Source organism: Arvicanthis niloticus, chromosome 1 (assembly GCF_011762505.2).
Source record: "Arvicanthis niloticus isolate mArvNil1 chromosome 1, mArvNil1.pat.X, whole genome shotgun sequence".
In the NCBI taxonomy this organism is placed as follows: domain Eukaryota; kingdom Metazoa; phylum Chordata; class Mammalia; order Rodentia; family Muridae; genus Arvicanthis; species Arvicanthis niloticus.
In genome coordinates, this window is record NC_047658.1 from 164,183,267 (window position 1) to 164,205,418 (window position 22,152).

General features: G+C 45.7%; 1 protein-coding gene across 7 annotated transcripts in view; it reads right to left on the reverse strand.

Moving 5' to 3' along the window:
• Nucleotides 1-14,721: 14,721 nt before the first annotated feature.
• Nucleotides 14,722-22,152, reverse strand: part of Gfra1 (GDNF family receptor alpha 1) — a 217,590-nt gene continuing 210,159 nt past the window's right edge. For all 7 annotated transcript variants that reach the window (XM_076925869.1, XM_076925841.1, XM_034502051.2 and 4 more), the window contains 2 exons: nucleotides 21,351-21,404; nucleotides 14,722-20,603 (listed from right to left, as the gene is read on the reverse strand). In XM_076925869.1, coding sequence (XP_076781984.1) covers nucleotides 20,448-20,603; nucleotides 21,351-21,404 — 210 coding nt within the window. In that variant the 3' untranslated portion in view covers nucleotides 14,722-20,447. The remainder of the gene's footprint in view (nucleotides 20,604-21,350; nucleotides 21,405-22,152) is intronic.

Here is a 22,152-nt window from a genome sequence, read left to right on the forward strand (position 1 = left end):
GGCGTAGGAGACTAAGAAACTCCACTTGACCCTTCACCTTAGCACAGACTCTGGGCACACGATGTGCCTTCAGGGCTCTGGGGCAGACTCCTGACGGCTGCTGTTCTGGACAACTAGTGCTGCTCAGGCTCCTGCTCTACGCAGCCATCCCTGGAAGGGTTTCTAAGGTTAGCTCTCTACATACACTCTCCCCCTTCCTAAACATGCTCGCTCACTGCCTACTGCCTACTGCCTACTGCCTACTGCCTACTGCCTACTGCCTACTGCCTACTGCCTACTGCCTACTGCCTACTGCCTACTGCCTACTGCCTACCTCAGAAAGCACACATCTTGGCATTGCTATCAGCTGGCTATGTAACTAAATAAGTTGAAAAAAAAAAAAACCCAAAACAAAACTCTCTGTCACTCAGTTTCCACATCTGTAAAATGGGTTGTGGTGAGGACCCCAACTGTGCTGATCAAACACTCAGCTCTGTGCCTGGTGCCTATAAAAAAAATTTAGTTATCATATTTTCTTCACACACATCACCCTTTTCTTATTGGATCATTAAACTAATCTATAAGTTTTACAGTCTCCTGTTTAATACAGGGCCTGACACATGCTTGTTGGCCCAGAGAGAGTCTTGGCTTCCATCCATATAGTTGTGTAGAATTGTGACTTGGGCTTTCTAGACAAGTATTTCTTTTATGAGCTTTGTGTCTCACCTGTGTCAGAATATTCGAGGGTGAATGCAAGTGTTTAGGCCCCAGTCAGAATGATGGAACCAACACTTACAGGTCAGGGAGGGCATCAAGCTGCGTTTTAACACAATCCCCAGAGAGTCTTCTGTGTCCTGAGGAGAACTCTGAGGGTGTCCGCACTCCGCCTGGATGCGGCCTCAGGAGTTCAGGGTTCCCACCCAGCCATGAGATGATAATTCTTCGGTGCCAGCCTTTCAATCCATTTTTGTCCACGTTCAATTTTATCTCAAGAGCCCCATCCTGCCTCATACAGTCATGCTGCCGCACAGCTATGCCAGAAATATTGACTTCGGCACCAAACCACCCTCTCGGCCCACAGCAGGAGTTTTAGAAGACCAGGTCACGTGACCAAACAGCTCGCTGTGACCAACAAAGCATTCACTCTAGGCAGAGGCTTGTTTGGGTTCCATGGCAGCGGCTAATTAATTGTTTGCCATTCTTTTGTGTTTTTACCCAATACCAGGCCGCACTTAGGCTGTTGAACGAGCCGCCCAGCCAGTGCGCGTCATAATTACTGTTTGGCGATTTCACACCAGCAAAAAATTTATTAAAACTTCACGACTCATTAATACTAAGCGATCATAATCGCTTAATAGAAAAGGAAACTGTGCTAATGATGGCGGCTTTGATGAACATGTTTGACCTTAAGTCATGAAGTCGAGTGAAATTAATATCGCCAAGTGTTGAACATAAGGTTATTTACAGTGCACAACATTTCAATCATCATAAAAGCAAATAAATGTGTTTTGAGTTTGACTGGATCTGAAAGCCTTTTAAGTCTTCATAACAGATTAAGGGAGTGTTAATGAACTCCCACACAATGGCAATTAGATGACAGGGTGCCTGTCGGAGGAAATGGCTCTGTTCTACCGAACGCTGGAGCCAAGTCAGTCATTTGCTGCATAAATGTGCAGAGGTGCCGCGAGGGCAGATGTTTTCACAGAAGAATTTGGGGGGTGGTAGCAGCGATTTGGTAATCTTATAAAGACAGAAAAAAGCAAGCAGTTGAGGGTTTATGACACATAAGTACCTAGAAAGATGTTAATCCCGTTTATTTTGTATGTCTGTGTGTTTATATGTGTGCATGCGCATATCTACCGCGTGTACGTACGCATGCACTTGAGGGCTTCTAGGGGCTGGGTGGAAGCTGATGACATTTGTTTTCAGACAGGCAGTCTCTTACTGGCCGTAAGCTCACCAAGGGAGGCTGAGTTGACTCACCTGTAAGCTCCAGCGATCCACCAGGCACTGAAATAACTAAGTGCGGCCACACCCAGCATTTAAAAGGTGAGTTCTGAGGCTCAAACTCAGGTCCCTGGGCTTGGGCTTGCAAAGAAAGTGATTTTTGCTGGCCGAGTCCTCTTCCTGGGCTTTAATCCCATTTATAAAAACTATCTTTGTCCCTTGGGGTGTCATGGGCTCTATCCTATGCATCCAAAACACATCTGAGAGAGCGGACTTCCTAGTGTGAGCAAGGCTTTCTATCACACCCAAGAAGCCTGAATTCTCCTAGGCTAGGACACAGAGAAGTCCAATCTGCTTCTGTTTCCATGCAGGTAGGGAGGCTCTATCATATGGTGAACCCCACCTCCTGAAATATTCCTCAACAGAGAAAGGCAAGAGCCTGAAGGAAACCAAGCTCAACTAGCCTTGCAGGAATGAGTTAGTGTACACTCATACTCCCACTGGTATGTGGCCTGGTGGGTTTTGTTTTCCCTTTTGATAACTGGAAAACTGAGATCCAGAAAACACAAGCGACATTGTGTCTGAGTCTGTGTATTAAAGGCACACAGAGTTGCCTTTCCTTTCTTTGACGGAAGGTGATGTTTTGAGCCTTGCTGGGGAGGGAAGTCTCACGCTCTTAAGACTGTGTGTACATTTCTCACAGGAAGACAGGAACACTCGAGTGACTAGTCATGGGCGCAGTGAAGATTTCAAACTGAAAGTTCATTGTAGCTCTTCCTGTAAGTGGCCAGAGGTGACCTGTGAAGACGGTTCGCTACTCTCTTGACCCAGAAAACCCCACAAAAGCATCCAAATCAAGTGGTTCAAACCTTCATGGGAAACTGCCCAGGCCATCAAGGGTAAGCACATCCGCAAAACCACCAAGTATAGGAAGGATGTCACTTTAAAGAAGCAATGTGTGCCGCTCTGGTGGTATAATGGTGGAGCTGGTGGGTGCGCTCAGGCCAAACAGTGGGGCTGGACACGGGGACGGGAGCCAAAATAGAATGCTGAGTGTTTGCTGCACATGGTTAAAAATGCAGAGAGTCATGCTGAACTTAAGGGTTTAGATGCAGATTCTCTAGTCATTGAACACATGCAGGTGAACGAGGCACCTACGATGCACTGACGAAACTACAGAGCTCACGGCTGGGTTAACCCACACATGAGCTCCCCCTGCTACATTGAGATGATCCTGAGAAGGAACAGTTTGTTCCAAATCCAGAAGAGGAGGTTGCACAGAAGAAAATGATATCCCAGAAGAAACTGAAGAAACAAAAACTCATGGCAAGGGAATACATTCAGCATAAAATAAATGCAGATAAAATTTAAAAAAGAAAGAAGGAAAGAAAGAAAGAAAGAAAGAAAGAAAGAAAGAAAGAAAGAAAGAAAGGAAGGAAGGAAGGAAGACGGTTCATTGTAAGGTGAAGTGACCTGAAAGGCTTTTTTGAATGGGAACTCTAAGTGGTGGCAGCGGGCAGACATGGATGCTGCACAGGGCACATTTAGAAAGCAGTGAATATGTAACGTGGATATGTAATGAAGAAGAAAGGCGGCCTAGATCAGAGCTGGGGCCCGCGTGGCTGGTGACTGGAGTGGGAAGGATGGGGTGTGGTTCATCAAGGTGCATGGGGGAAGACACCTTGCTGAACCACAGAGCAGAGGGAAGACCACACCCCATTGGCCAAGGCAAGGAGAAAAGCCAGCCAGAGGGCATGAGGAAGTTTGAGGCTGTTGACTACAGGATCCTCCTTCATGTCCTCCTCTCCTGCGCAGGAGCCATCCTGGGCCTGGTGCTTTAGCTTAGCCTGGGAGCTGCCCCAGCTCACCCTTACCTCTGGGGTGCGGCTCAGCCAGCTTTCCTTCCCTGTGTCCACTGCTCCCTTGTGCTCTGTGAGCATCCCAGATGTCCTTTGGGCATGGACTGTAGAGTGAAAAATTATAAAGACCATTTTATGAAATATATATAGACTTTTTCTTTGCCCTTAGACCTGGGCAGAAAAAGTGCAGGTTCCAGAACTCGGAACTGAAAATAAGTTTTCAGACCTTCACTGCCCCGGGACACATTCCGGGTGAAGGACATTATCCCTGAATCAGAGGACACTTGCTGGATTACATTCCTCAAGCCTCAGGCAGTAGACCCACCTGTGGGTGGAAAAGCCCAAAGCAGGAAGACACATTCCTGACCATAAAAAAATACAAGTCATCTAGGTAGGGCTGTGACTGGAGGAAGTGAGAAATATTTAACCTGAAATAGTTGGTAATGACATGGTAAGACTACATTTTTGAGAAGAATGAGTGTGCAGAGTGATTTTCACATGACTCTAATCATTTAGGGTGAGTACCTCTGAAATGTTCCACCATTTTATGTTTTATATCCTTGAAAACCCGTCACCCCCCTTCCCACTCCCCTCGTTTGTGGTTTTTCCCTTTAAAGCCCTCCTCAGACTGGCTGGCAGGGTCGAACTCTACTCCTGCGTGAGTGTGTAGTTAGACCACTGGCTGCCAGCTTTCTTCCCTAATAAACCTCTGCTGATTGCATCCAGGTATGGTTTCCTGTGGTTTTGGGGTGGTTGTGATTTCCTGAGACTTGAGGAAGGGTCTCCCAAGTTTGGGGGTCTTCAGGACCATGGCCACAGCCTGATTCTTCGCACTGCCTCTGGCGTGCCATGCTCTGCCTCCAACCCCACAGTAACTTGGCACAGCCATATTGGCTAGACTACTTTCTTCTGCATCACACCTAACCACTCCCACCTTGGCCATGCTGTGCCCTGACTTATGTTGTTTCTTTCCTGCATCAAGGGTCTCTTAACAAACAAACAAACAACAAAATAGAACCTACTTGGACTTTAAATGTGAGAACATTCTCAAAGAGACATCCTCTGGTCACCCAGTCACCCAGTCACCCAGATGACAACCAGAACCCAGGTCTTCCCTCACAGTGATAAACACTGTGTATGTCTGTGGTGCTGGTTCCACAACAAAAGCTGATTACCTGTGTCAGCTCGCCTCATCCTCAGAGCCAACCAGATAACAGATAACGGCACCAGCAAGGTTTCATATTTCATGGATTTTATCTTTTGCCAAATGACAGGTGTCATTGTCACGTTTTCTTGCTAAGTTGCCATCATGAACACTCCACCCATGATTATGTAGGTTCAATGAGAAGACAGACCTGTTTCTTTTTCTCAACTGTACCCAGTACCTATAAGGATGCCTGGAAAAGGGCAAGCATTAATGTCTGCCAGGAAGGCTGAAGGATGGGAGGGAGGGACAGTGATGCCTGTGTGGGCAAAGGGTTCAAGGAGATGGCATGGTCTTTGTCAGAGGCTAGGCATACTGGAAGCTGAGTGAGGAGTGCAGTGTGTGTGTGTGTGTGTGTGTGTGTGTGTGTGTGTGTGCTGAAGCTGAGAACTGGAGTAGATGAGTTCTCCAGAAGGGACAGATCAGCAGAGGGCAGAGAACAAGATCCGACTGTTCTTGTGAAGGACTGGGACAAATCTGAGTAAATCCCTTTAAAATATCACCAACAAATTGAGTATCAAGAGGACAACATCTCACTCTCAGCAAAGCAAATTAAGAAAAGAACAGGCCAAGCACATACTCTGATTTCCATAGACTCAGAGATTATGAACTTAATTCTACAAGTTTCCTCAAGGATCTAATCCTTTTGTGGCCTGGATAAATGGCATGACTTACCAGAGCCAAGATAACCCAAGATACAGCTTCTAAGACCAGCCACCTTCCCGCACCCGAAGCCTGGGGCTCCTTCTTACTCATGAGACTGTGCCAAGTTACTTAACAGGAGTCTGTTTCCTCATCAGCAAAACTGAGACAGGTGTGTCTGCCCCCAGGGAGCTACAGAGATTTATTGTGGTACCTGAATTTGTGTAAGCCATTAGTGGAAGAGGGGGAAGAGGGCACCCTGGAGAAATAATCTTTGGCTCCAATTGGGAAAAGATGAAGCCAATCAGAAACCAAAATGGAAGTGGGTTCATGGTGGGAGCTGTGGACAGACCTGTAGGATCTAGAGAGCACCTGGTCGACAGGACTTGATGTCTGTGTGCAGGGTTTACTGGAGAAGTGAAGCTGGATGTGAGGACTCCTTGTGCAGACAGTGATCCCACTGACAGTAGCAGTACACTCAATGTGAGTTGCTTCAGCCTCCACACCTTGGTTGACTTTAGGACATTTTAGTGCCCGCTGAGGAAACCACCAGCCCATCTATCAGACGAGTGAGCAAACAGCTATCACATGAAGCCATTGCTGGCAGCCCTTTGCTGTGTATCTGACATGGACAATCTCTTAAATTATAGTAGAGAGTGTTGCAAAGGACTCTTAGTATTCTGTAGAAATTGCCTTTAAAGCTCCCCAAATATATTCAAGTATGCAGATGTGCACTGCAGAAGTGGATAGTGCCTTGTCTATTAAAATGCCTTGCAGTTTCGGAGTTGGAAGAGGTCATGAAAGCAAGTCAGGAAATCATAGGAGGCCCCAGTGTTGAAGGGAGGGCTGAGAGACGCTGAGCTGAAGGAACTGTCTGCTGTTGACCAACAAACGTGTGCAGGACCTTACTGTGCATACACAGAATGAAGATTGAAGATGATCTCAATCCCACATGGCTGGTGGGAAGAGCCAGAAACAGCTTGCGTGTGAAGACGTCGTGCAAACTGAATCCATTTCCCCTAGGAGACATCACCTGAGAGCCCCGGGACAGAAGGGATCACAAATCAACTGTCAGGTCTTGCTTCTCTCCTCTTACGATACTGTGAGTGCCACAGCCCGGGATCCTCTCTCAAGGGGACGAAAACCGGGCTGTGTGGATATGTGTTACCTGTTTCTTATCTGCTTCACATTTTCTTCTCAGTTTGGAGAACTTTTGGGGGTGGGGGACTCTCAGCTTGAGTCAATCCTTCTACAACTGCAGACAGAACCCACTTTCCGTCACCACTGATAGAGTGTGGTTCCTGTGTCTCCCAAGGACCTGTATGTTGAAGGACCGACTGACCCAGGCACTGGTGCTGTAGGGAGGAGGTGTGAGCTTTGACAGGTGGGGCCTAGTGAGGAGGCTGAAGACTTTGGAGGTGTGCCCTTGCAGGGGATTGTGGGACCCAGGCCTTTCCTCCTTGTCTATTTATGTCTAATTAGGAGGTGGATGGTTTTGCCAAGATTTGCTCCAGTGATGGACTAACCAATCAATCACCAATCCATCAGTCAATCTCTCACATATTCTCTTATATGTATGTATATATGTATGTGTGTGTGGTTGTATGTATGTATGGTTATATGGTTGTGTGTATGTATGTATGGGTTTATGGGTGTATGTGTGTACAGTTGTACAGTTGTATGTATGTATGTATAGGTGTATGGGTATATGGTTGTGTGTGTGTGTATGTATGTATGTGTATGTATGTATGTGTGTATGTGTGTGTGTATGTGTATATGTGTGTATGTATGTGTGTGTGTATGTGTGTGTGTGTATGTATGTATGGGTGTATAGTTGTATGTATGTATGTATGTATGTATGTGTGTGTATGTGTATATGTGTGTATGTATGGATATGTGTGTGTGTGTGTGTGTGTGTGTGTGTGTAGATGTAGATGACACAGGTGTAGATGATGTAGATGTTTGAACACACACATGTAGAGGTCAGGTTAGATTGAGTGTTATTCCTAAGACTCCAGTTACCCTATCTTTTTAAATTTTAATTTATTTTTTCATACACATATAATAATGGAACCGACTCACACTGACTCTCCAGTTCAGTCAAATTTATTTGTTGTGTGTGCCCTGGGGGTGTGCACACCACATTGTGTGTGTGGAGACCAGAGGGATTTGCTTCAGTAACGGGAAGCTGACGCACAGGCTGATCTCAGTCTGCACACTTAGGACGACTCAGTTCTGAGGCGACGAGACAGAGGGATCTGCACTGATCCTGTGTGGGGCTTCTCAGAGGAGAGAGTGCTGCCTCTCTCAGAGTTGTCCAAGTGTGGAGAAGGACTGGGAGAGAGAGAGCTAATACTAGGGCCAGGAATGGACAAAACTTCCCTAAGGCAGCGCCTTGCCAGGGGTCAGAAATACAAACCATGTCTGCCTCACCTCTCCCATGTGTCACTAAGTCAGTTACAGTCCAAGAGGCAAGTGGTATACAGGGATGGCTGTTGGGGCACCTGAGATGCCCCTCGATACCTCGGAGCAGAGTCTTGTACTTGCACAGTTACAGGGTAATGGGCCAGTTCAGCTTCTTTGGGTTTAGTTTGTGGGCAAAGTGGCTCTTTAAAAACACTTCAGCTGGCTTTTGTCACTTGGTTTAAATGTGTACATTGCAGCTACTTTAATTGGTTCCATGTCTGGAACGAGGGACAGAAATGGAAGCGTGGCTCTTTCTCGGGGGAGCAGTCCCGGCACTCCGACGGCTTGTCATATTTCTTTTTTAATCTGCTATTCTTCTCCTCCAGGCGAGGGAGGGGATCTAATTATCTTCTGAGACAAGCTCATGCCACAGTCTACCAACTTGGGCTGTTCTCAAGCCGTAGCTCCAAATGTGGGTGGAGGAGACTGCAGCATGCATGTGTGGAGACACTGTGTGTTCTCTTGACCTTTCCTGCTCAGCAGCCAGGAGACGGCCTCCCCACAGGCCTGAGTGCAGAGCTACCATAGTTTATCTGGATGCTGGCCTTGGACAAAGGTTTTAAAAAAAAATTCATCCCTCCTTGGTGGTGTGGCTTTGCACCAACTCTGTGCCTTCTCTGAGACGCAGCCTCTTCCATTGCAAATTGAAAACAGATTCTACCTTGAAGCTGGGGTTGCAGTGAGAGCTGTCATGATCTCAGGCATGCAGCCTGTCCATCTTGGGCATGGTGCATGTGAACTCTCAGTGGCTCTTCAGGAGCCCCTCAGGAAAGTGTCCTCAGGGCTGGTTACATCCTGGTAAGAGCTGACCCAACCTCCCCTGGACTGGGAAAGCCCTGCCTGGAGCTGATTCATCCTGAATCTCCAGCCACTGGGTGAGGGATTTTTATAACTCTGCCATGCACACAGCACACACCAGGTGTCTGGAGGTGTTTCTTCCCAAAATTGAGGCAATTAATCTTGCAGGAGGTGCTGCAGGGATGCTGCTGCCGCTTGCTTGCTTCCTGGGATGTGTGGCTGTAGGAGGGAACTTTAGCCTTCAGAGAGCTCTGAGGCAGAGAGGGTCATCACCTCTTCTTTCTATATAGTAGGACTTGGAAGCTGAGGCCGTGGCAGGCGTGATACATTCCGGGTTTCCTCTGTTTCTTATTCTCCGAAGCACAAGTAGTAAAAATATGTGGACATAGTAAAGACTTACTTTAGTAAAAACTCTCAGTTAGGCAGTGGTGGCGCACGCCTTTAATCCCAGCACTTTGGAGGCAGAGGCAAGTGGATTTCTGAGTTCGAGGCCAGCCTGGCCTACAGAGTGAGTTCCAAGACAGCCGGGGCTACATCGAGAAACCCTGTCTCGGAAAACCAAAAAGTAAATAAATAAATAAATACTCTCACATATTGATATCTATCACGTGTCTACCGTTCATTTATGATCTATCGGCAGCTCTTTTTCTATTTCTATGTACTTATCTATCTATATTTTAGCTCTGTTATATCCTATCATCTGCCCACTGGTCACGAAGTCACATCTGTATCCTGTAGCTATAATAGACTTAGAATCTCTTGCCTGCTTTTATCAGCTCTTGTCACCTAATTTTCTGTCATCTGTCGTCACTTTTTACATTTATCAGTATAAACATTATTTGTTACATTCATGAGTATAAAAATAAGACCAGCGTTTACATCTCCCCACCCTTTTGCTTTTGACGCGACTATTACAGTAGCTCACATTTTCAGTCTGTTTACAGCTACCTCTCAAAAATCGTCCCGGAAGTTAACGAGCTTCTGGGGACTCTGACTTATCGTCCTCAGTAGTATAGTCACGGGGAACTTGGCCAGATTCTAATAAACACCCCCCACCATTCATGTTCATGCAAGCAACCCTAAGTGAATTCGGTGGATCATAAAAATTATCAATATCATATTGATATTATTATTATTTTATGATAAATATTATCATAAAAATATTATTTTTATGATGAATATTATCATAAAAATAAGAAGGTAGGAGAGACCCTAGCTGGAAAGAGGACTTCCGGGGGCGGGGCGATCTAACAACAAGGGCAATGAAGTGAATCTGATCAAAATATTTCGGACACGTGTATGAAATTGTCAAAAACTTAAAAAAAAATAATAAAAATAACAAAACGGGTGTATAGTGTTTCCTTTTCCGATCTTTTCCAGTTATTTGACCCGCTACGTCATCCTGTGGTAGGATGATAGGAAACTCTCCTGCGTGGATTTGGGCACACTGCAGAAGTATTTGGGATGGACTCCTTGCAGTGGGATGGTGGCTCCCAGGGGTGTGATTTTAAATTAGGACACTTCCAGAGGGGAGTTTCCAAGTCCAGTGTGGTTGAAGTGCCTGGTGGTTAAGAGCACGGCAGCGTCATGAAGATCAGAGGTGAGATCGCATCAACCATGTAGCAAGTATGGTGTCCTGGCAGAGGCCTGCGACTCCAGCTTCAAGGGATACGGCACGCTCCTCTAGCCCCCGGGTGCACAGGAACATACATGGGCACGTACGTATTCGCATACACACATTTTAAAAATCTTAAAGAAAAAAAATACCATTACTATATATATGTACTCATCTGAGCAATCGGAGGCCAAAGTTCACTTCACTTTTTAAGTGTGGCGATTCCCTCCTCTGCCAGCCTGCACGGGAGGAATCTCCCTGAGCTGAAACCCCTTGGTGCATCCGGCCTTGCGCGCTGTGGTTTATGGGACTTTTATGGCTCCTCCCGCTCTTATCCTTCACCTCGCTGTGTTTTTTCGTTTATGCTTTATTTATATCACCAGACACAGGCAGTCTTGTATCTTGTTCCTGTCACAATTTTTATTTGCTTTCTTGGCATTTCTCTCTGGGTTTTATTAGACATTTCTTGTTCCAGCTCCTAAAATTTCTATCACCGGTGTCTTGGGGACTTGGCTGCGTTCAGAAGATGATTAGAATATGAATGGATGGCACAGGTGGAGGACCCTGAAGGTCCTCAGGTCCATGCTGCTGCACTGCAGGCTGCTCTTGCCTTGTTTCTGCTGGTGGCAATGCCCTACCTCCGCCCTGCCCTAGAGGCTCAGCCTACCTGAGTTAGCCCTGAGCAACCTGACCTGAGTCAGGTTTTTCTATGTCATTCTCCAAGAGAATCCCAGAACCTGGGAGTTATGGTTTTTATTACACAGTTCCGAATGCTTCCAACCTAAACAGACCCAGAAATTCTGAAGGGTCTGAGTGTAATCACCCTATAATTGGATATTTGATATCAGACTCAAGGGAGGAGGGAAGCCAGTCTGGATAAACAAATCAAGAGAAAAACACCAAAAACTGAGGATGTCACCGGCCATAGTGTGGAAGCCCTTGCTGGTGTTTTGCAAGATAGACAAGATGAGGCTCTCAGATGGCCTTCTGGATATTTATCTTTATGCTTACAGACTGGCACTGGTAAGCAAGGCTTGGTTTGGTTTTTTTTTTTTTTTTTTTTTGCTATGAGCAGAAAGTCATAACCATCAAAGTGCTGAGAATATATGGTAGCTGAATGTTTAGCCTTAATGACACACATGCACACGTGTGCGCCCGCACACACACATGCAGACTCAAGCAACATCACACAAGAGAGGGCAGGAAGAATGGAGGAACGGGGATGGGTGGAGTGCTGGGGGATGCCGTTTCTGGACAGGACATGGCTGTCACACTGTTTAGTTTAAGGCAGCAGCAAAAGCCTTTCTCTTGATCTTCACAAGACTGGGCTTGTCAACATCCTCAGGAAGACCTATCTGTCCCTGAGGTTTTAGAGGTAACTAATGGTTGCTGAGAACCAGCAAAGTGTCCAGGCTTCTGTAAATAACCCCCTAACCACACTCCTGTAAACAAAGCTAATTAAACTCACCAAGTAACCGAAAGGCAAAGGCAAAAAGAGACATGAGAGTAGACCGGGGTTTGGGGATAACGGAGAAGAAGAAAGGGATCAGCAGGAGTGGGAAGGGGGCCTAACAGGGTAATGTGATCACACATATGTTACACACATGTACAAAATTGCTGGGGTGAAATCCATAATAACTAGTGTATGATAATAAACATAAAGTGGGTCCACAGAAACCCAAACGAAACACCACGCATGCCTCTGTCTCACACAGATGTCAAGCCTCCCCACTCCTCAGATTATAATCGAATGAATCCTGAGGCACACAACGGTGGGAAACTTCATTATGGTCCTTGTGTCTAAACATTCCGCTTTACTGAGTTCTGGCGGAGAAGAGGACACGTGACAGCCACCCACCAGGAAGATGGGAGACCTGTCTCCAGGTCCCAATACAAAGAAATCTGGGACCACAGTGGCTTTCTTGGCCAGGAATTGACCTAAATACTGGAAATAAGAAAAACTTCCCTGATAAATCATTTCCTTTCATAAAAATACTATCTGCAAGTCTATACGAGTTATTCATGTGTATGAGGGTAACTAGAGATCATATCTCAGTAATGTGATAATAAAATTGACTTTAGCAGACAGAATTTAAATGTCAGCTGTGGCCCCTACATTAAACCTAATTCCTCTTACAACTCTCATCAAATTGGGTCGAAGCAGCAGCTTTCAACCAGTGGTGGGGAAGGTCATCTAAGTGAACATTTGTTAGTGTTTGTAAATACTTGAAGACGGGGTGTCCAGGGATGCTATCCATCATTGATGCTGTCCAGGACCTGGCCCGTCTTCTCTTGCCTAGTAACTATATTGTCAGCCATGCCAGTAGTGTCCAGGTTGGAAGCAGTGACACAAGCTTTGTGTCAGCACACTATATCCTTTCTGGCTGGCCACTCCCAATACCAGCATGTCCAATGTGAAGACCTCTGTAACCTTTTAAGTTTTAGCATCTCTGATGTGGTGCTGCATACACTTTTAATTGTAGCATTGGAGAGACAGAGGCAGGAAGATCTCTCTGTGTGGAGGCCAGCCTGATCTACATAGCAAGTTCCAGGCTAGCCAGGGCTGAACAGGGAGACTCTGTTTCAAAAAGAATTTTTTATGACGTCATTTTTTAAAACATTAGTGTAAAAGCAAAAGATCTCATAGCACCTGTGTTATGGTTTGAATGTGACATGTTCCTCATAAATTCATAGCTTTGAACTTGCGGTTTCCAGTTGGGGGCATTATTTCAGAAGGTTTTGGAACCTTGAGGTGGTGGGACTTAGCTGAAGAGCAGAGGTTGCTGGATGGTGAACCTTCAGGGTTATAGTCTGGCTGCAGTTGCTGCCTGAGTTTTCTGATTCTTGGTCTATAGTGATGTGAGGAGTCACAGGCTATGTTCTGCTGCCATGTTGTCCTCAGTGAGCACTGTACCTTCCCAAATGTGGGCTGAAATATATCCTTAAATTGCTTCTGTCAGGAATTTTGTCGCCAAGATAAATACAGTAACTAATATAAGCCATTTTTATATAAAAGAAAAGAATGTTTATTAGGATATTCTGGGGTGGAGGGGGCCAGAGGGACTACATACACTATTGGGTTTGAGCAAGAGGCAGACAGATAATTCAAACATCACAGAATCTCTGTCAAAGTTCAAATGGAAAGCCATGTCCTTCTATGCTTAGGCGGTCCTCTGAAGCATGAAGTGAGGTCCAAACAGCAGTGTGAAGAAGGATGGGCAACCTGGGGAGATGTACAGTTGTCTCCAGGAGATCTGACACTCAGCAAGGCAAGCGCCCCTTCCTCTGTGGAAAATCCTCTGTGGAAAGCCCTGGAAACGCAAGGTAACATGGATGCCAAAGGAACATGACCCTCTCCTAACCTGAGACTTCTTAACCAAGCCCACTCTTCTTACCCTGGCTCTGAGGAGACTGCATCCTTTATGGCCCCTGATCAGGTCAGAATTGTGAAGATATTCCCTGGATCAGAAGCTGTCTTCTGCATGAAACAGAACAGCAGCAGCTGAGACCTACCCTCGGGTTAGGAGGAAAAGATTCAACCCCACTAGAAAGTACAAGAGAAAACCCTGCACCCTAAATCCCACACAGCTTCTCAGCAGGAGCCGGATTAAACAGAGAAAATAATTTCAATATCAAGGGATAATGTGCACAAGACAGGAAACTCTTTCAAGCAGGCTGTGTGATGAGCAGCGTTTTGTGTCCCCTGGGTGATGGAGAAGAGAGAAAAGACAGATAATTAGGGAAGCTGCAAGGCTCTGGATTTTCAACTCTCTGAGGACATCAGCTCTTTCTGAATCCAGAAAATCACAGCAGAAGTGCTTGACTGCAGGAAGACCGCAGCCAGAGAAGGCAGGGTGTTTTGTGAGCCACTTTTACAGTTCTCTCTCTCTCTCTCTCTCTCTCTCTCTCTCTCTCTCTCTCTCTAAAAGTCACCAGTTACACCTGACCAGTAAAAACCCAAATAAAACCCAAACTCAGATCACACTTTTTGTGCCTAGATGATGCTGGTGATGGACCATACATCAGACAGCCCCTCCCAGGTGAGGAGGAGATGGGAGAGAGAGGTGGCCTTTACCTGTCCTTGCAACAATCACCATACTGATCTAGTTTCTAGTGACCACTTTTTACTACTGTTAAAAAACAACCAACAACAAAACCATCTGGATTTCCTATAGTAGAGCATCCATCAGGTTTCCTGTTCTTCGTGCCGATTCACTTGAACTTTGGGGCCTGTGTTATTTGTGGTGGACATCCTTGTACACATTCAGAATTTTGCTATTTATACAGGCCCTGATAAAGATCGACCGCGAGATTGAGAGCGACAGAAGAAAGCAGTCTGAAAAAAGCATGAACGGGATGATGTGTTTGATGATGTAATCACGAGACCCATGAGTTTTGGTGATGTAATCACGACACCCATGAGCTATGATGATGTAATCATGAGCCCTATTGGCTGTGAGGATGTAATCGTGAGACCCATTATTTTCTGTGCTAAAATCATTTTAAAAGAAGTCCTACCTTTTACTGTCCCCAGCCTAAAGCAGCTGAGTCTCTTCTTCCACAGCGCCTAAGCTGGCTCAGACCTCTGTGACCTCCCCACTGGCACACCTGTACATACATGCTCATGCCCATTTGAGGCTCAGACTGAGGGTGGCTTTGCTGCGTCCAGACAAGGACTGAGACAGGTCTCTTGGAGACCTTGCCCATAGTCTATGTATTATAGAGGGCATCAGACTGAATGATTTCACCAAGCAGCAAGATTTAACAGAGGTTAAAATCTCTGTAGGCTCACTGGCAGTCAATCTGTTGGGATTAGCTGGGACACTCAGTCCCTCTCAGGATGGGTGTCTATGTCTCAGTTCTTGGCAGGAGACATGGGTATCTGATCACTTTCCTAGACCCAGGGCAATCTCAGTATCATAATAGTCTACTGAAAGCACTATTCAAGACCAGCACAGCTATGTGGCTGGATAACTGTTGCTGCCATGGGGCACAAGGAAGCCCTTTGGTGTGTTTTTTAGGCAACTGACATTTTAAAAGTACCTACTATGGGTTGTACCTACAAAGGAAGGCAACAAGCTGGGATTAGTGTTCAGAGGGAAACTGTCAGTCTCTGGTCAAGGCTCCTGGCATCTTCTATAAAATCAAAGTGGGAACGGGTAAGAAAGATCCAGAGAAAACCCAGAGAATCCTTTCTATTGATGCTGGTGCTGAGCTTGGTAGCTGCCCTTGAGTAAAAATGACTCCTCCTCATGGCAGTGGGATGAGATGCTGATACCAGCACCTGCCAGAGGCAGACAGCCGAAGTCACAGCTGCGTTGGTCAAATGAGCTTGGAGACAGACCTCAGGGGCTTCTGGGGCCTTGATGACTGTCAGCAGGCTGCTGCACTCTGCAGGCAGTTTATTGGAACTGGGTTCGTGTGCCTTCCCCACCCCTCTGGGCTGGGTCTCAGGATTCATCAGAAATGCAGGTGGCATACCTAGATGATCAACTGCCACTGGGAAAAAGTATGGACTATCAGAGAGCTCCAGCGATACCAAAGGGATCCCCATGAGGGTATAGGAGGCAGGGTACCAGAGTGAAAAAGAAGGATCTCAAGGGAGCAGGAAGTGCCTGACTCCAGGCTTTTATCATCTGGCTCCCGAGGCACGTCTTCTTCCACAAAATGAGCATCTGATAGAACTCGGATGGATTCTGGCAGCACTGAGCTTAAACTGACGGGTGGAGAATAGATAGGAGGGGCCTCTGTGATGTGATATGCATTGGCAATAACAGAAAAAGAGAGGCACAGAGGCTTCTGTAAGCAATGGGAAGGTAACGGACCAACATCTCTCCGTGGGAAATCACCATCCTGTAGGGCACACGGCAGGGAACAGGCAGTTGCAAGCCCATGGGAGTAAGGCCTCTGTGGTAAGACTATTATTCTGAGGTAACAGTTCAAGAAGAATCCTAGACAACAGACTTATACTCGCTCAATAAGAAAAGCCGTGTCAAGCTCAAGACCTGTCAGATAGAGATACGAGATTCCTTGCTCGGGATGGGAGAGAAGAAATAAAGCTTCTAGGGTTGTCCAGACAAACTCCCACATTATTTCCTAGCCTTTTACCTTAGTGTCTAAAAGCAAAGCCCCTCATTAGTCACGCAGACACTAGTTCTAGTGCCCTCTCTACAGAGGAACTCCTGCTATCTCAGAACACTAGCTTTTTTTTTTTTTTTTTAAAGAATGTTCCTATCAATAAGATACACCAGCAGAGCAAGGGACCCACCCACTGTGACTTCTTGCTGCATCTTGACTTTGCTTCACTTCTCCAAACCCTGTGAGTTCCCAGCAGCTGGGCCTCCTGGGGTCATGGTGCCCAGAGGATGGCAATTCCTTTCCATTTGTTGCCACTGTGGCCTTTCCTACAAAGATGGGTCTCCCATGGTCTCATCTGCTTAGGTAAAGAGCCAGACCAAGACAGCAGAGAGCAGAGGCATGGATCTTGAAGACCAAAAGCAGCATTGGAAAGGCAGATGTGAGCTCATTTAAGCAACCCCCTCTCTGCTCCGCACTTTGATTCAAATAAGCCATGCATGTCTGAGTATATGAATAAAGGCTTACGTTCCAATGATAGGTCCTCCGAGCCCACTATTTTGTAAGTAATAACTGAAGCAGGTTTATGTTGGAATCTAAGGAAGTAATCTTCTAATTATATAACCCCCCTCGCTTTTACATCTCTTTCTCTGCACACTGGTTCAAACACCCCCTTCTCATTTCTCTGACTCAGCAGATGGGGTGTTTGGGGTTGTCTGATTTAGAGACAAGGAGGCTCATGGGAAATGTGGTGCAGCTGAGATGACCCAGCCTTGTGCAGGCAAAGACAGCCTTGTACAACACACACATTAAATGCAAGACTCTGGAGGGTCCTTGTGCTGTGTTGGGATAAACTTGAAGCTATAACTACTAAGACATTCTGTTTAGCTACAAGGTATGGAATTGCCTTAAAAATAATGTAGAAACCACCCTCCAATTACATCTAGATACAATTCGCTTTATTTGATGAAAAATAACCTATGCAATCTTTAAGTCTACTTTTTTTTAATTTGAGGTTTGAAAAAAAAAAATCAGACGTGGAAAAATAAACAGCCGGCATTCTGAATTCCCTCTCTGGTATGTACTTCTCTCCTGTGCTCTCAAAGATTCTCAAACACCATTTGCTCAAGGACATTCAAGGTCAAACAGAATGAATGTGCTTCTGCTCAATGTGGCTCTGTCACCTTTGTCTCTCCCCCAAGTAGGACAGGCTGGATTCTGAGTCACTGTGTGAACACAACTGTCAGTTAGGATGGCAAAATCAACTTCACAAAGGACTTTCTACAAGGAACCCAACCTCAGCAGATGAAACCTGTGTCTGTGACCAGGGAAAGCAGAGGGACAGGAAGTCGGCAATCACTTCTGCTCATTGGGTGGGGCTCCAAGAGGAAGGAAGTCGGTGCATAAAAGACTCTCCATGTTTCCCTGTTCCAGTCTTGAGATGAATCGCTTCTTTGAGTGCACATCGTCAACCTGAGACCACAGCAAATGGAAAGCCTAAATGCTTGCCTTGGTTTGTATCGGTCTCTGATGTGTTGTCCCTAAATGGGGCCCTTCCCACGGATTTATTTCATCAGCAACTTGTTTTCAAATCGAGGACTTGATAACTCTGATATGCTTTTATCTCTGAAAGAAAATGTGATTTTTACTGGTGACAGAGCTTTTCAAAGTTTAATTTGTATGTTGCCAATCTATGAGTTCTTGCTGAAGGCTACCCTTGTTAGCACAGGGCTCCTGTTTCCTCTCTGGTCCCCTGAAGCTAATTACAGCTGCAGCATACTGCGGGGATAATCAATAAACTCCTATGGTGGACCACATCTAATCAGACCCTTATGCAATTAGTCCAGTGAAGATATATGCATATACCTTAATTAAAACAAAACTATGATCGGTAAGAGATATGCTTCCATTCATGACTGGCATTCTGTTTTGACACATCGAATGTGTTTATTCAATGTATGAGTCTTCATGGAACTTCCCACAGATAGGTAACTTGGATGTTGGATGCATTCCCCTCAAAGACATTGTGAAAGGATTAAAGGTTGCTACTGAGTATTTTACATTGGTATTCATTAACATTTCGATATAAATGTACTTCAGACATTTATAAAGGGGGCCCTCCCCAGGTGAATCGTTATTTTTCCAAGGCAAACCTCAGAGAGTAGAAAGGGTATCAGGAGACTGTTTGCAACAGGGCTCCCGGCTCTGTGGAAGGGTTAGAATCCAGATCATACTCCCAGGGCTCAATGCACAGACGATTCTCCTCTCCTTTATTCACTTTTCAGGAAACACAGTTGCCAGTATGCAACCATTAACATTCTGAGCCTGACCATGTAAAGCAGTCTTCAGACATACACCTAAGGGTCTGCTCAGGCAAGGAGAGGGGCTCCAGGAGATGGTGTGTGGCTAGTAAGTCAGATGTCTCAGCTCAAGTGTCCCCTCCTGTTCTGTGTATTTGTGGCAATCAGTTAAGCTTTCCAGACCCCGTGTTGGCCCTCTAGATCCATAACCTGTCATTCCTCTTGTGTGGGACAGTCTGTCATGAAGGTCATAGAACAATATACAGGAGATGTTTGATGACCTTGAATCCAAACTCTTCTAAGTTGTGGTCAGGAGCAAAGACGCTTCCATGTGCCCTGGCAGGGTTCGACTTTAACAGAGAGGGTAGCATATCTCCATCCCATCTTTTATGGCCAGCCAGTCCCAATCAAAGCTGTCTGTGCCAGACAACTCAACAACCAATGTACTGGGGCTATCACCATCCAGTGTGGCACTCTTTATAAGTGTCTAACCATTCCTTACAGGCAGCCTTGATTTCAAGACAGATAAGACATGGTTGGCTGTTCAGTTTCCTCCTGCCTGTCCACAGAAATGTGATGCAGCTTTCTGCTAAAGCACTGGGCTTCTCGGGGTCTGCTTTTGAGAGCCATACACATGAAGCTGATGCTGGAGCTAGTGCTACTGAGGAGGGGAAACGGCTGTGTGGATTAAACCATCAGTAAAATGTGGGGTCAGTATCGCTGCTTTCAAAACGTAGAAAGCGAATACTTGGAAAGCTAATAGTTGGTAACGCTTGTTCTACATGTGACCTCGTAAGTATAAGAGGCAGTAAAAAGTTGATCTTCAGCTACATTCAGCTTCTCACTCGAGCAAAGCTAGGGAGAGCGCCAGTCAACAATCCAGGTGCTGTTCGAGGGCCACACCCACCCTCCTCTACTGGGCTAAATGAGAGGTTCTACATTTAGATGTGACCAAGGATTTTTGTTTTGTTTTGTTTTGTTTTGCTGGGGATCACAGAACAGTCTGTAGTACATAAACACTCCGTAGAACATACATAGAAAGGTGAACATTAGTACAAGATAGAGTCTGCAAAGTTCACTCGTGAGGCCAACCTCCACTTGTTATCCGTCCACACTAGGCTGCAGTCATGTCTTTAGAATTCAGTGCTATTAAATAAGGTATGGATGAATCCTTATCAATAGCATTTCCTGCTCCTAGCCAGTAGAGAGAACAGGGTTGAAGCTGTTAAAACTATCATCATCATCATCATTACCACCACCATCACCATCATCACCATCAAAAACATAAGCTCAGCTTGCTTTGCAGTCCAGGTTACAAATGGTCCCCTTAAGACGCACCATGCCCCAGAGCCTTCTGAGTTTGGAATTAGCCCTGTAGCAGTTCTTCAACAGAAGCCCGTGAGGGCCACAAGAAGCTTTCTTAAAAACAACAAAAGAGTTCCAGCTGGGTCAAACCGTTTCTCAACCGAGCTTTTAAAACTGGATTTTCAGATATACAAGAGGACAGGGGACAGAAATACTTGGTTTTCTTTTGTCTTTTCATACTGTTTTTCCGGATGCAGCTACGATGTTTCTGCCAACAATATAGAAAGCAGGGCAGCCAGAGCGGTGAGCACCATCACGGGCAGTGAGCTCAGACCGCAGCTGGGAGGAGCAGCCATTGATTTTGTGGTTATGTGGCTGGAGGCACCAGAAAGACCATCCTTTCCGTAATCATTCTGTAAGAAAGAATGTTTTCATTATTCCCCCACAGCACGCACCCACCGCATCATGTTGGATTTTACCCATGTTCTCTACCTCTACTTGCCATCTCCCTAATGGCCAGCACCCTCACAGAAAGCTAGCCTGAGAGTTAAGCACTGAGATTGAACGGGCCACCTTTTAGTTTTCTGAGACGGGACCATAAACTTTGGTAAGATATGGATTCTTTGCATGAACTGTTAACCAATGCTTGCTGCTTGACCCATCATACATTCTTTCTGGTGGGAATGTTTAAACCCGGGGTTCACTGCCATTGTGTCTTCTTCTAGACCACCTAACAGCTATGACCTGGCTTCTTTCTGACTCCCCCAGCACTGGGCAAGGAAGGCTGGAAGAACTGTCTAAAGAAGTGTAGCCCGAGGACAGACAGCTGGATCAGAATGAATGTCATAGATAGACAGTTGCCAGATTCTTTTTCTGAATCCCTAACAAACCCACAAAAGGTTTCGTAGAATCTTGGAGTCTCCTAGCATGGAACAATGGGCTTAGAGCTGAGGCTGACTTTCTGGTAAAGATTGCAGTTGCACATTTACTTCTAACTTTGCAGTGAATCTTAATTCTGACTTCCAAAGGCAGGTCAATACAGAGGCTGATGAGACCTTTTCTGGACCCAAGACTTTATTGGTCTTCAGATATTATATATTATCTACCCATTTCCAAAGCCTATGTCCCTATAAAGAAACACAAAAAGAAATGCCACTTACATCAGAAAGACAGAGATGTGTACTGCCCGACACATTGGATTTCAGCTTCTGTGCCTGGAGAGAGACAAAGGAGGGAAAAAGGCACTCAGACATAATAGAGAAGAGTAATTAATTATGATCCATTAATCAACAGTCTAGGGCAGGGCCAGATGATAAATATAGGAGCCCATCTGTAATTTACAGCATTCAAGTGGCTGCCTAATAAAGATGTAGCAGGTAAGGTTAATTTTAATTATATATTTTATTTAACCAACTGTATTATCATTTGAACATGGAATCAATATAAGAAATTAATGAGATATTTGGCATTCTTTCTTCCCAGGTCTTCAAAATACATTCTCTGACCCCGCAGGTCTCTGTTCAGGGATCCCCTAATTCAGAGTTCAGCAGCTACCTGTCACTGATAGCTGTCTTGTCTCAGGGATGGCACAGGCAGGGCAGGGACACGGAAGACAGAGCTTTGAAGTGGTGACTCATTTATCTTTCTGGGTGTTAATTTGGGGAAAGTGCTACTTTAAAACATCGCAACAGACACGCCTGCGTATTAGTTATATAGAGACCCGTGGAAACCCTTTCCTTTGCTGATTTGCCAAACTCCCCGCCCCAGTCAACAAACAGCAAGGAGCTCCTAATGTTTCTTTAGCATGGGCGTGGGGGAGGGAAAGTGAAAGAATTCAGTCCCTGGGCTCATGGGGCTTCTTGATTCCTGGCAAACAATTCCATGCTTGGAGTCAGAGCACACTGAGGGACTGTCAGATGGATGCCCTCCAGAAAACACACAGCCCTGCAGACCCTGTGGTGG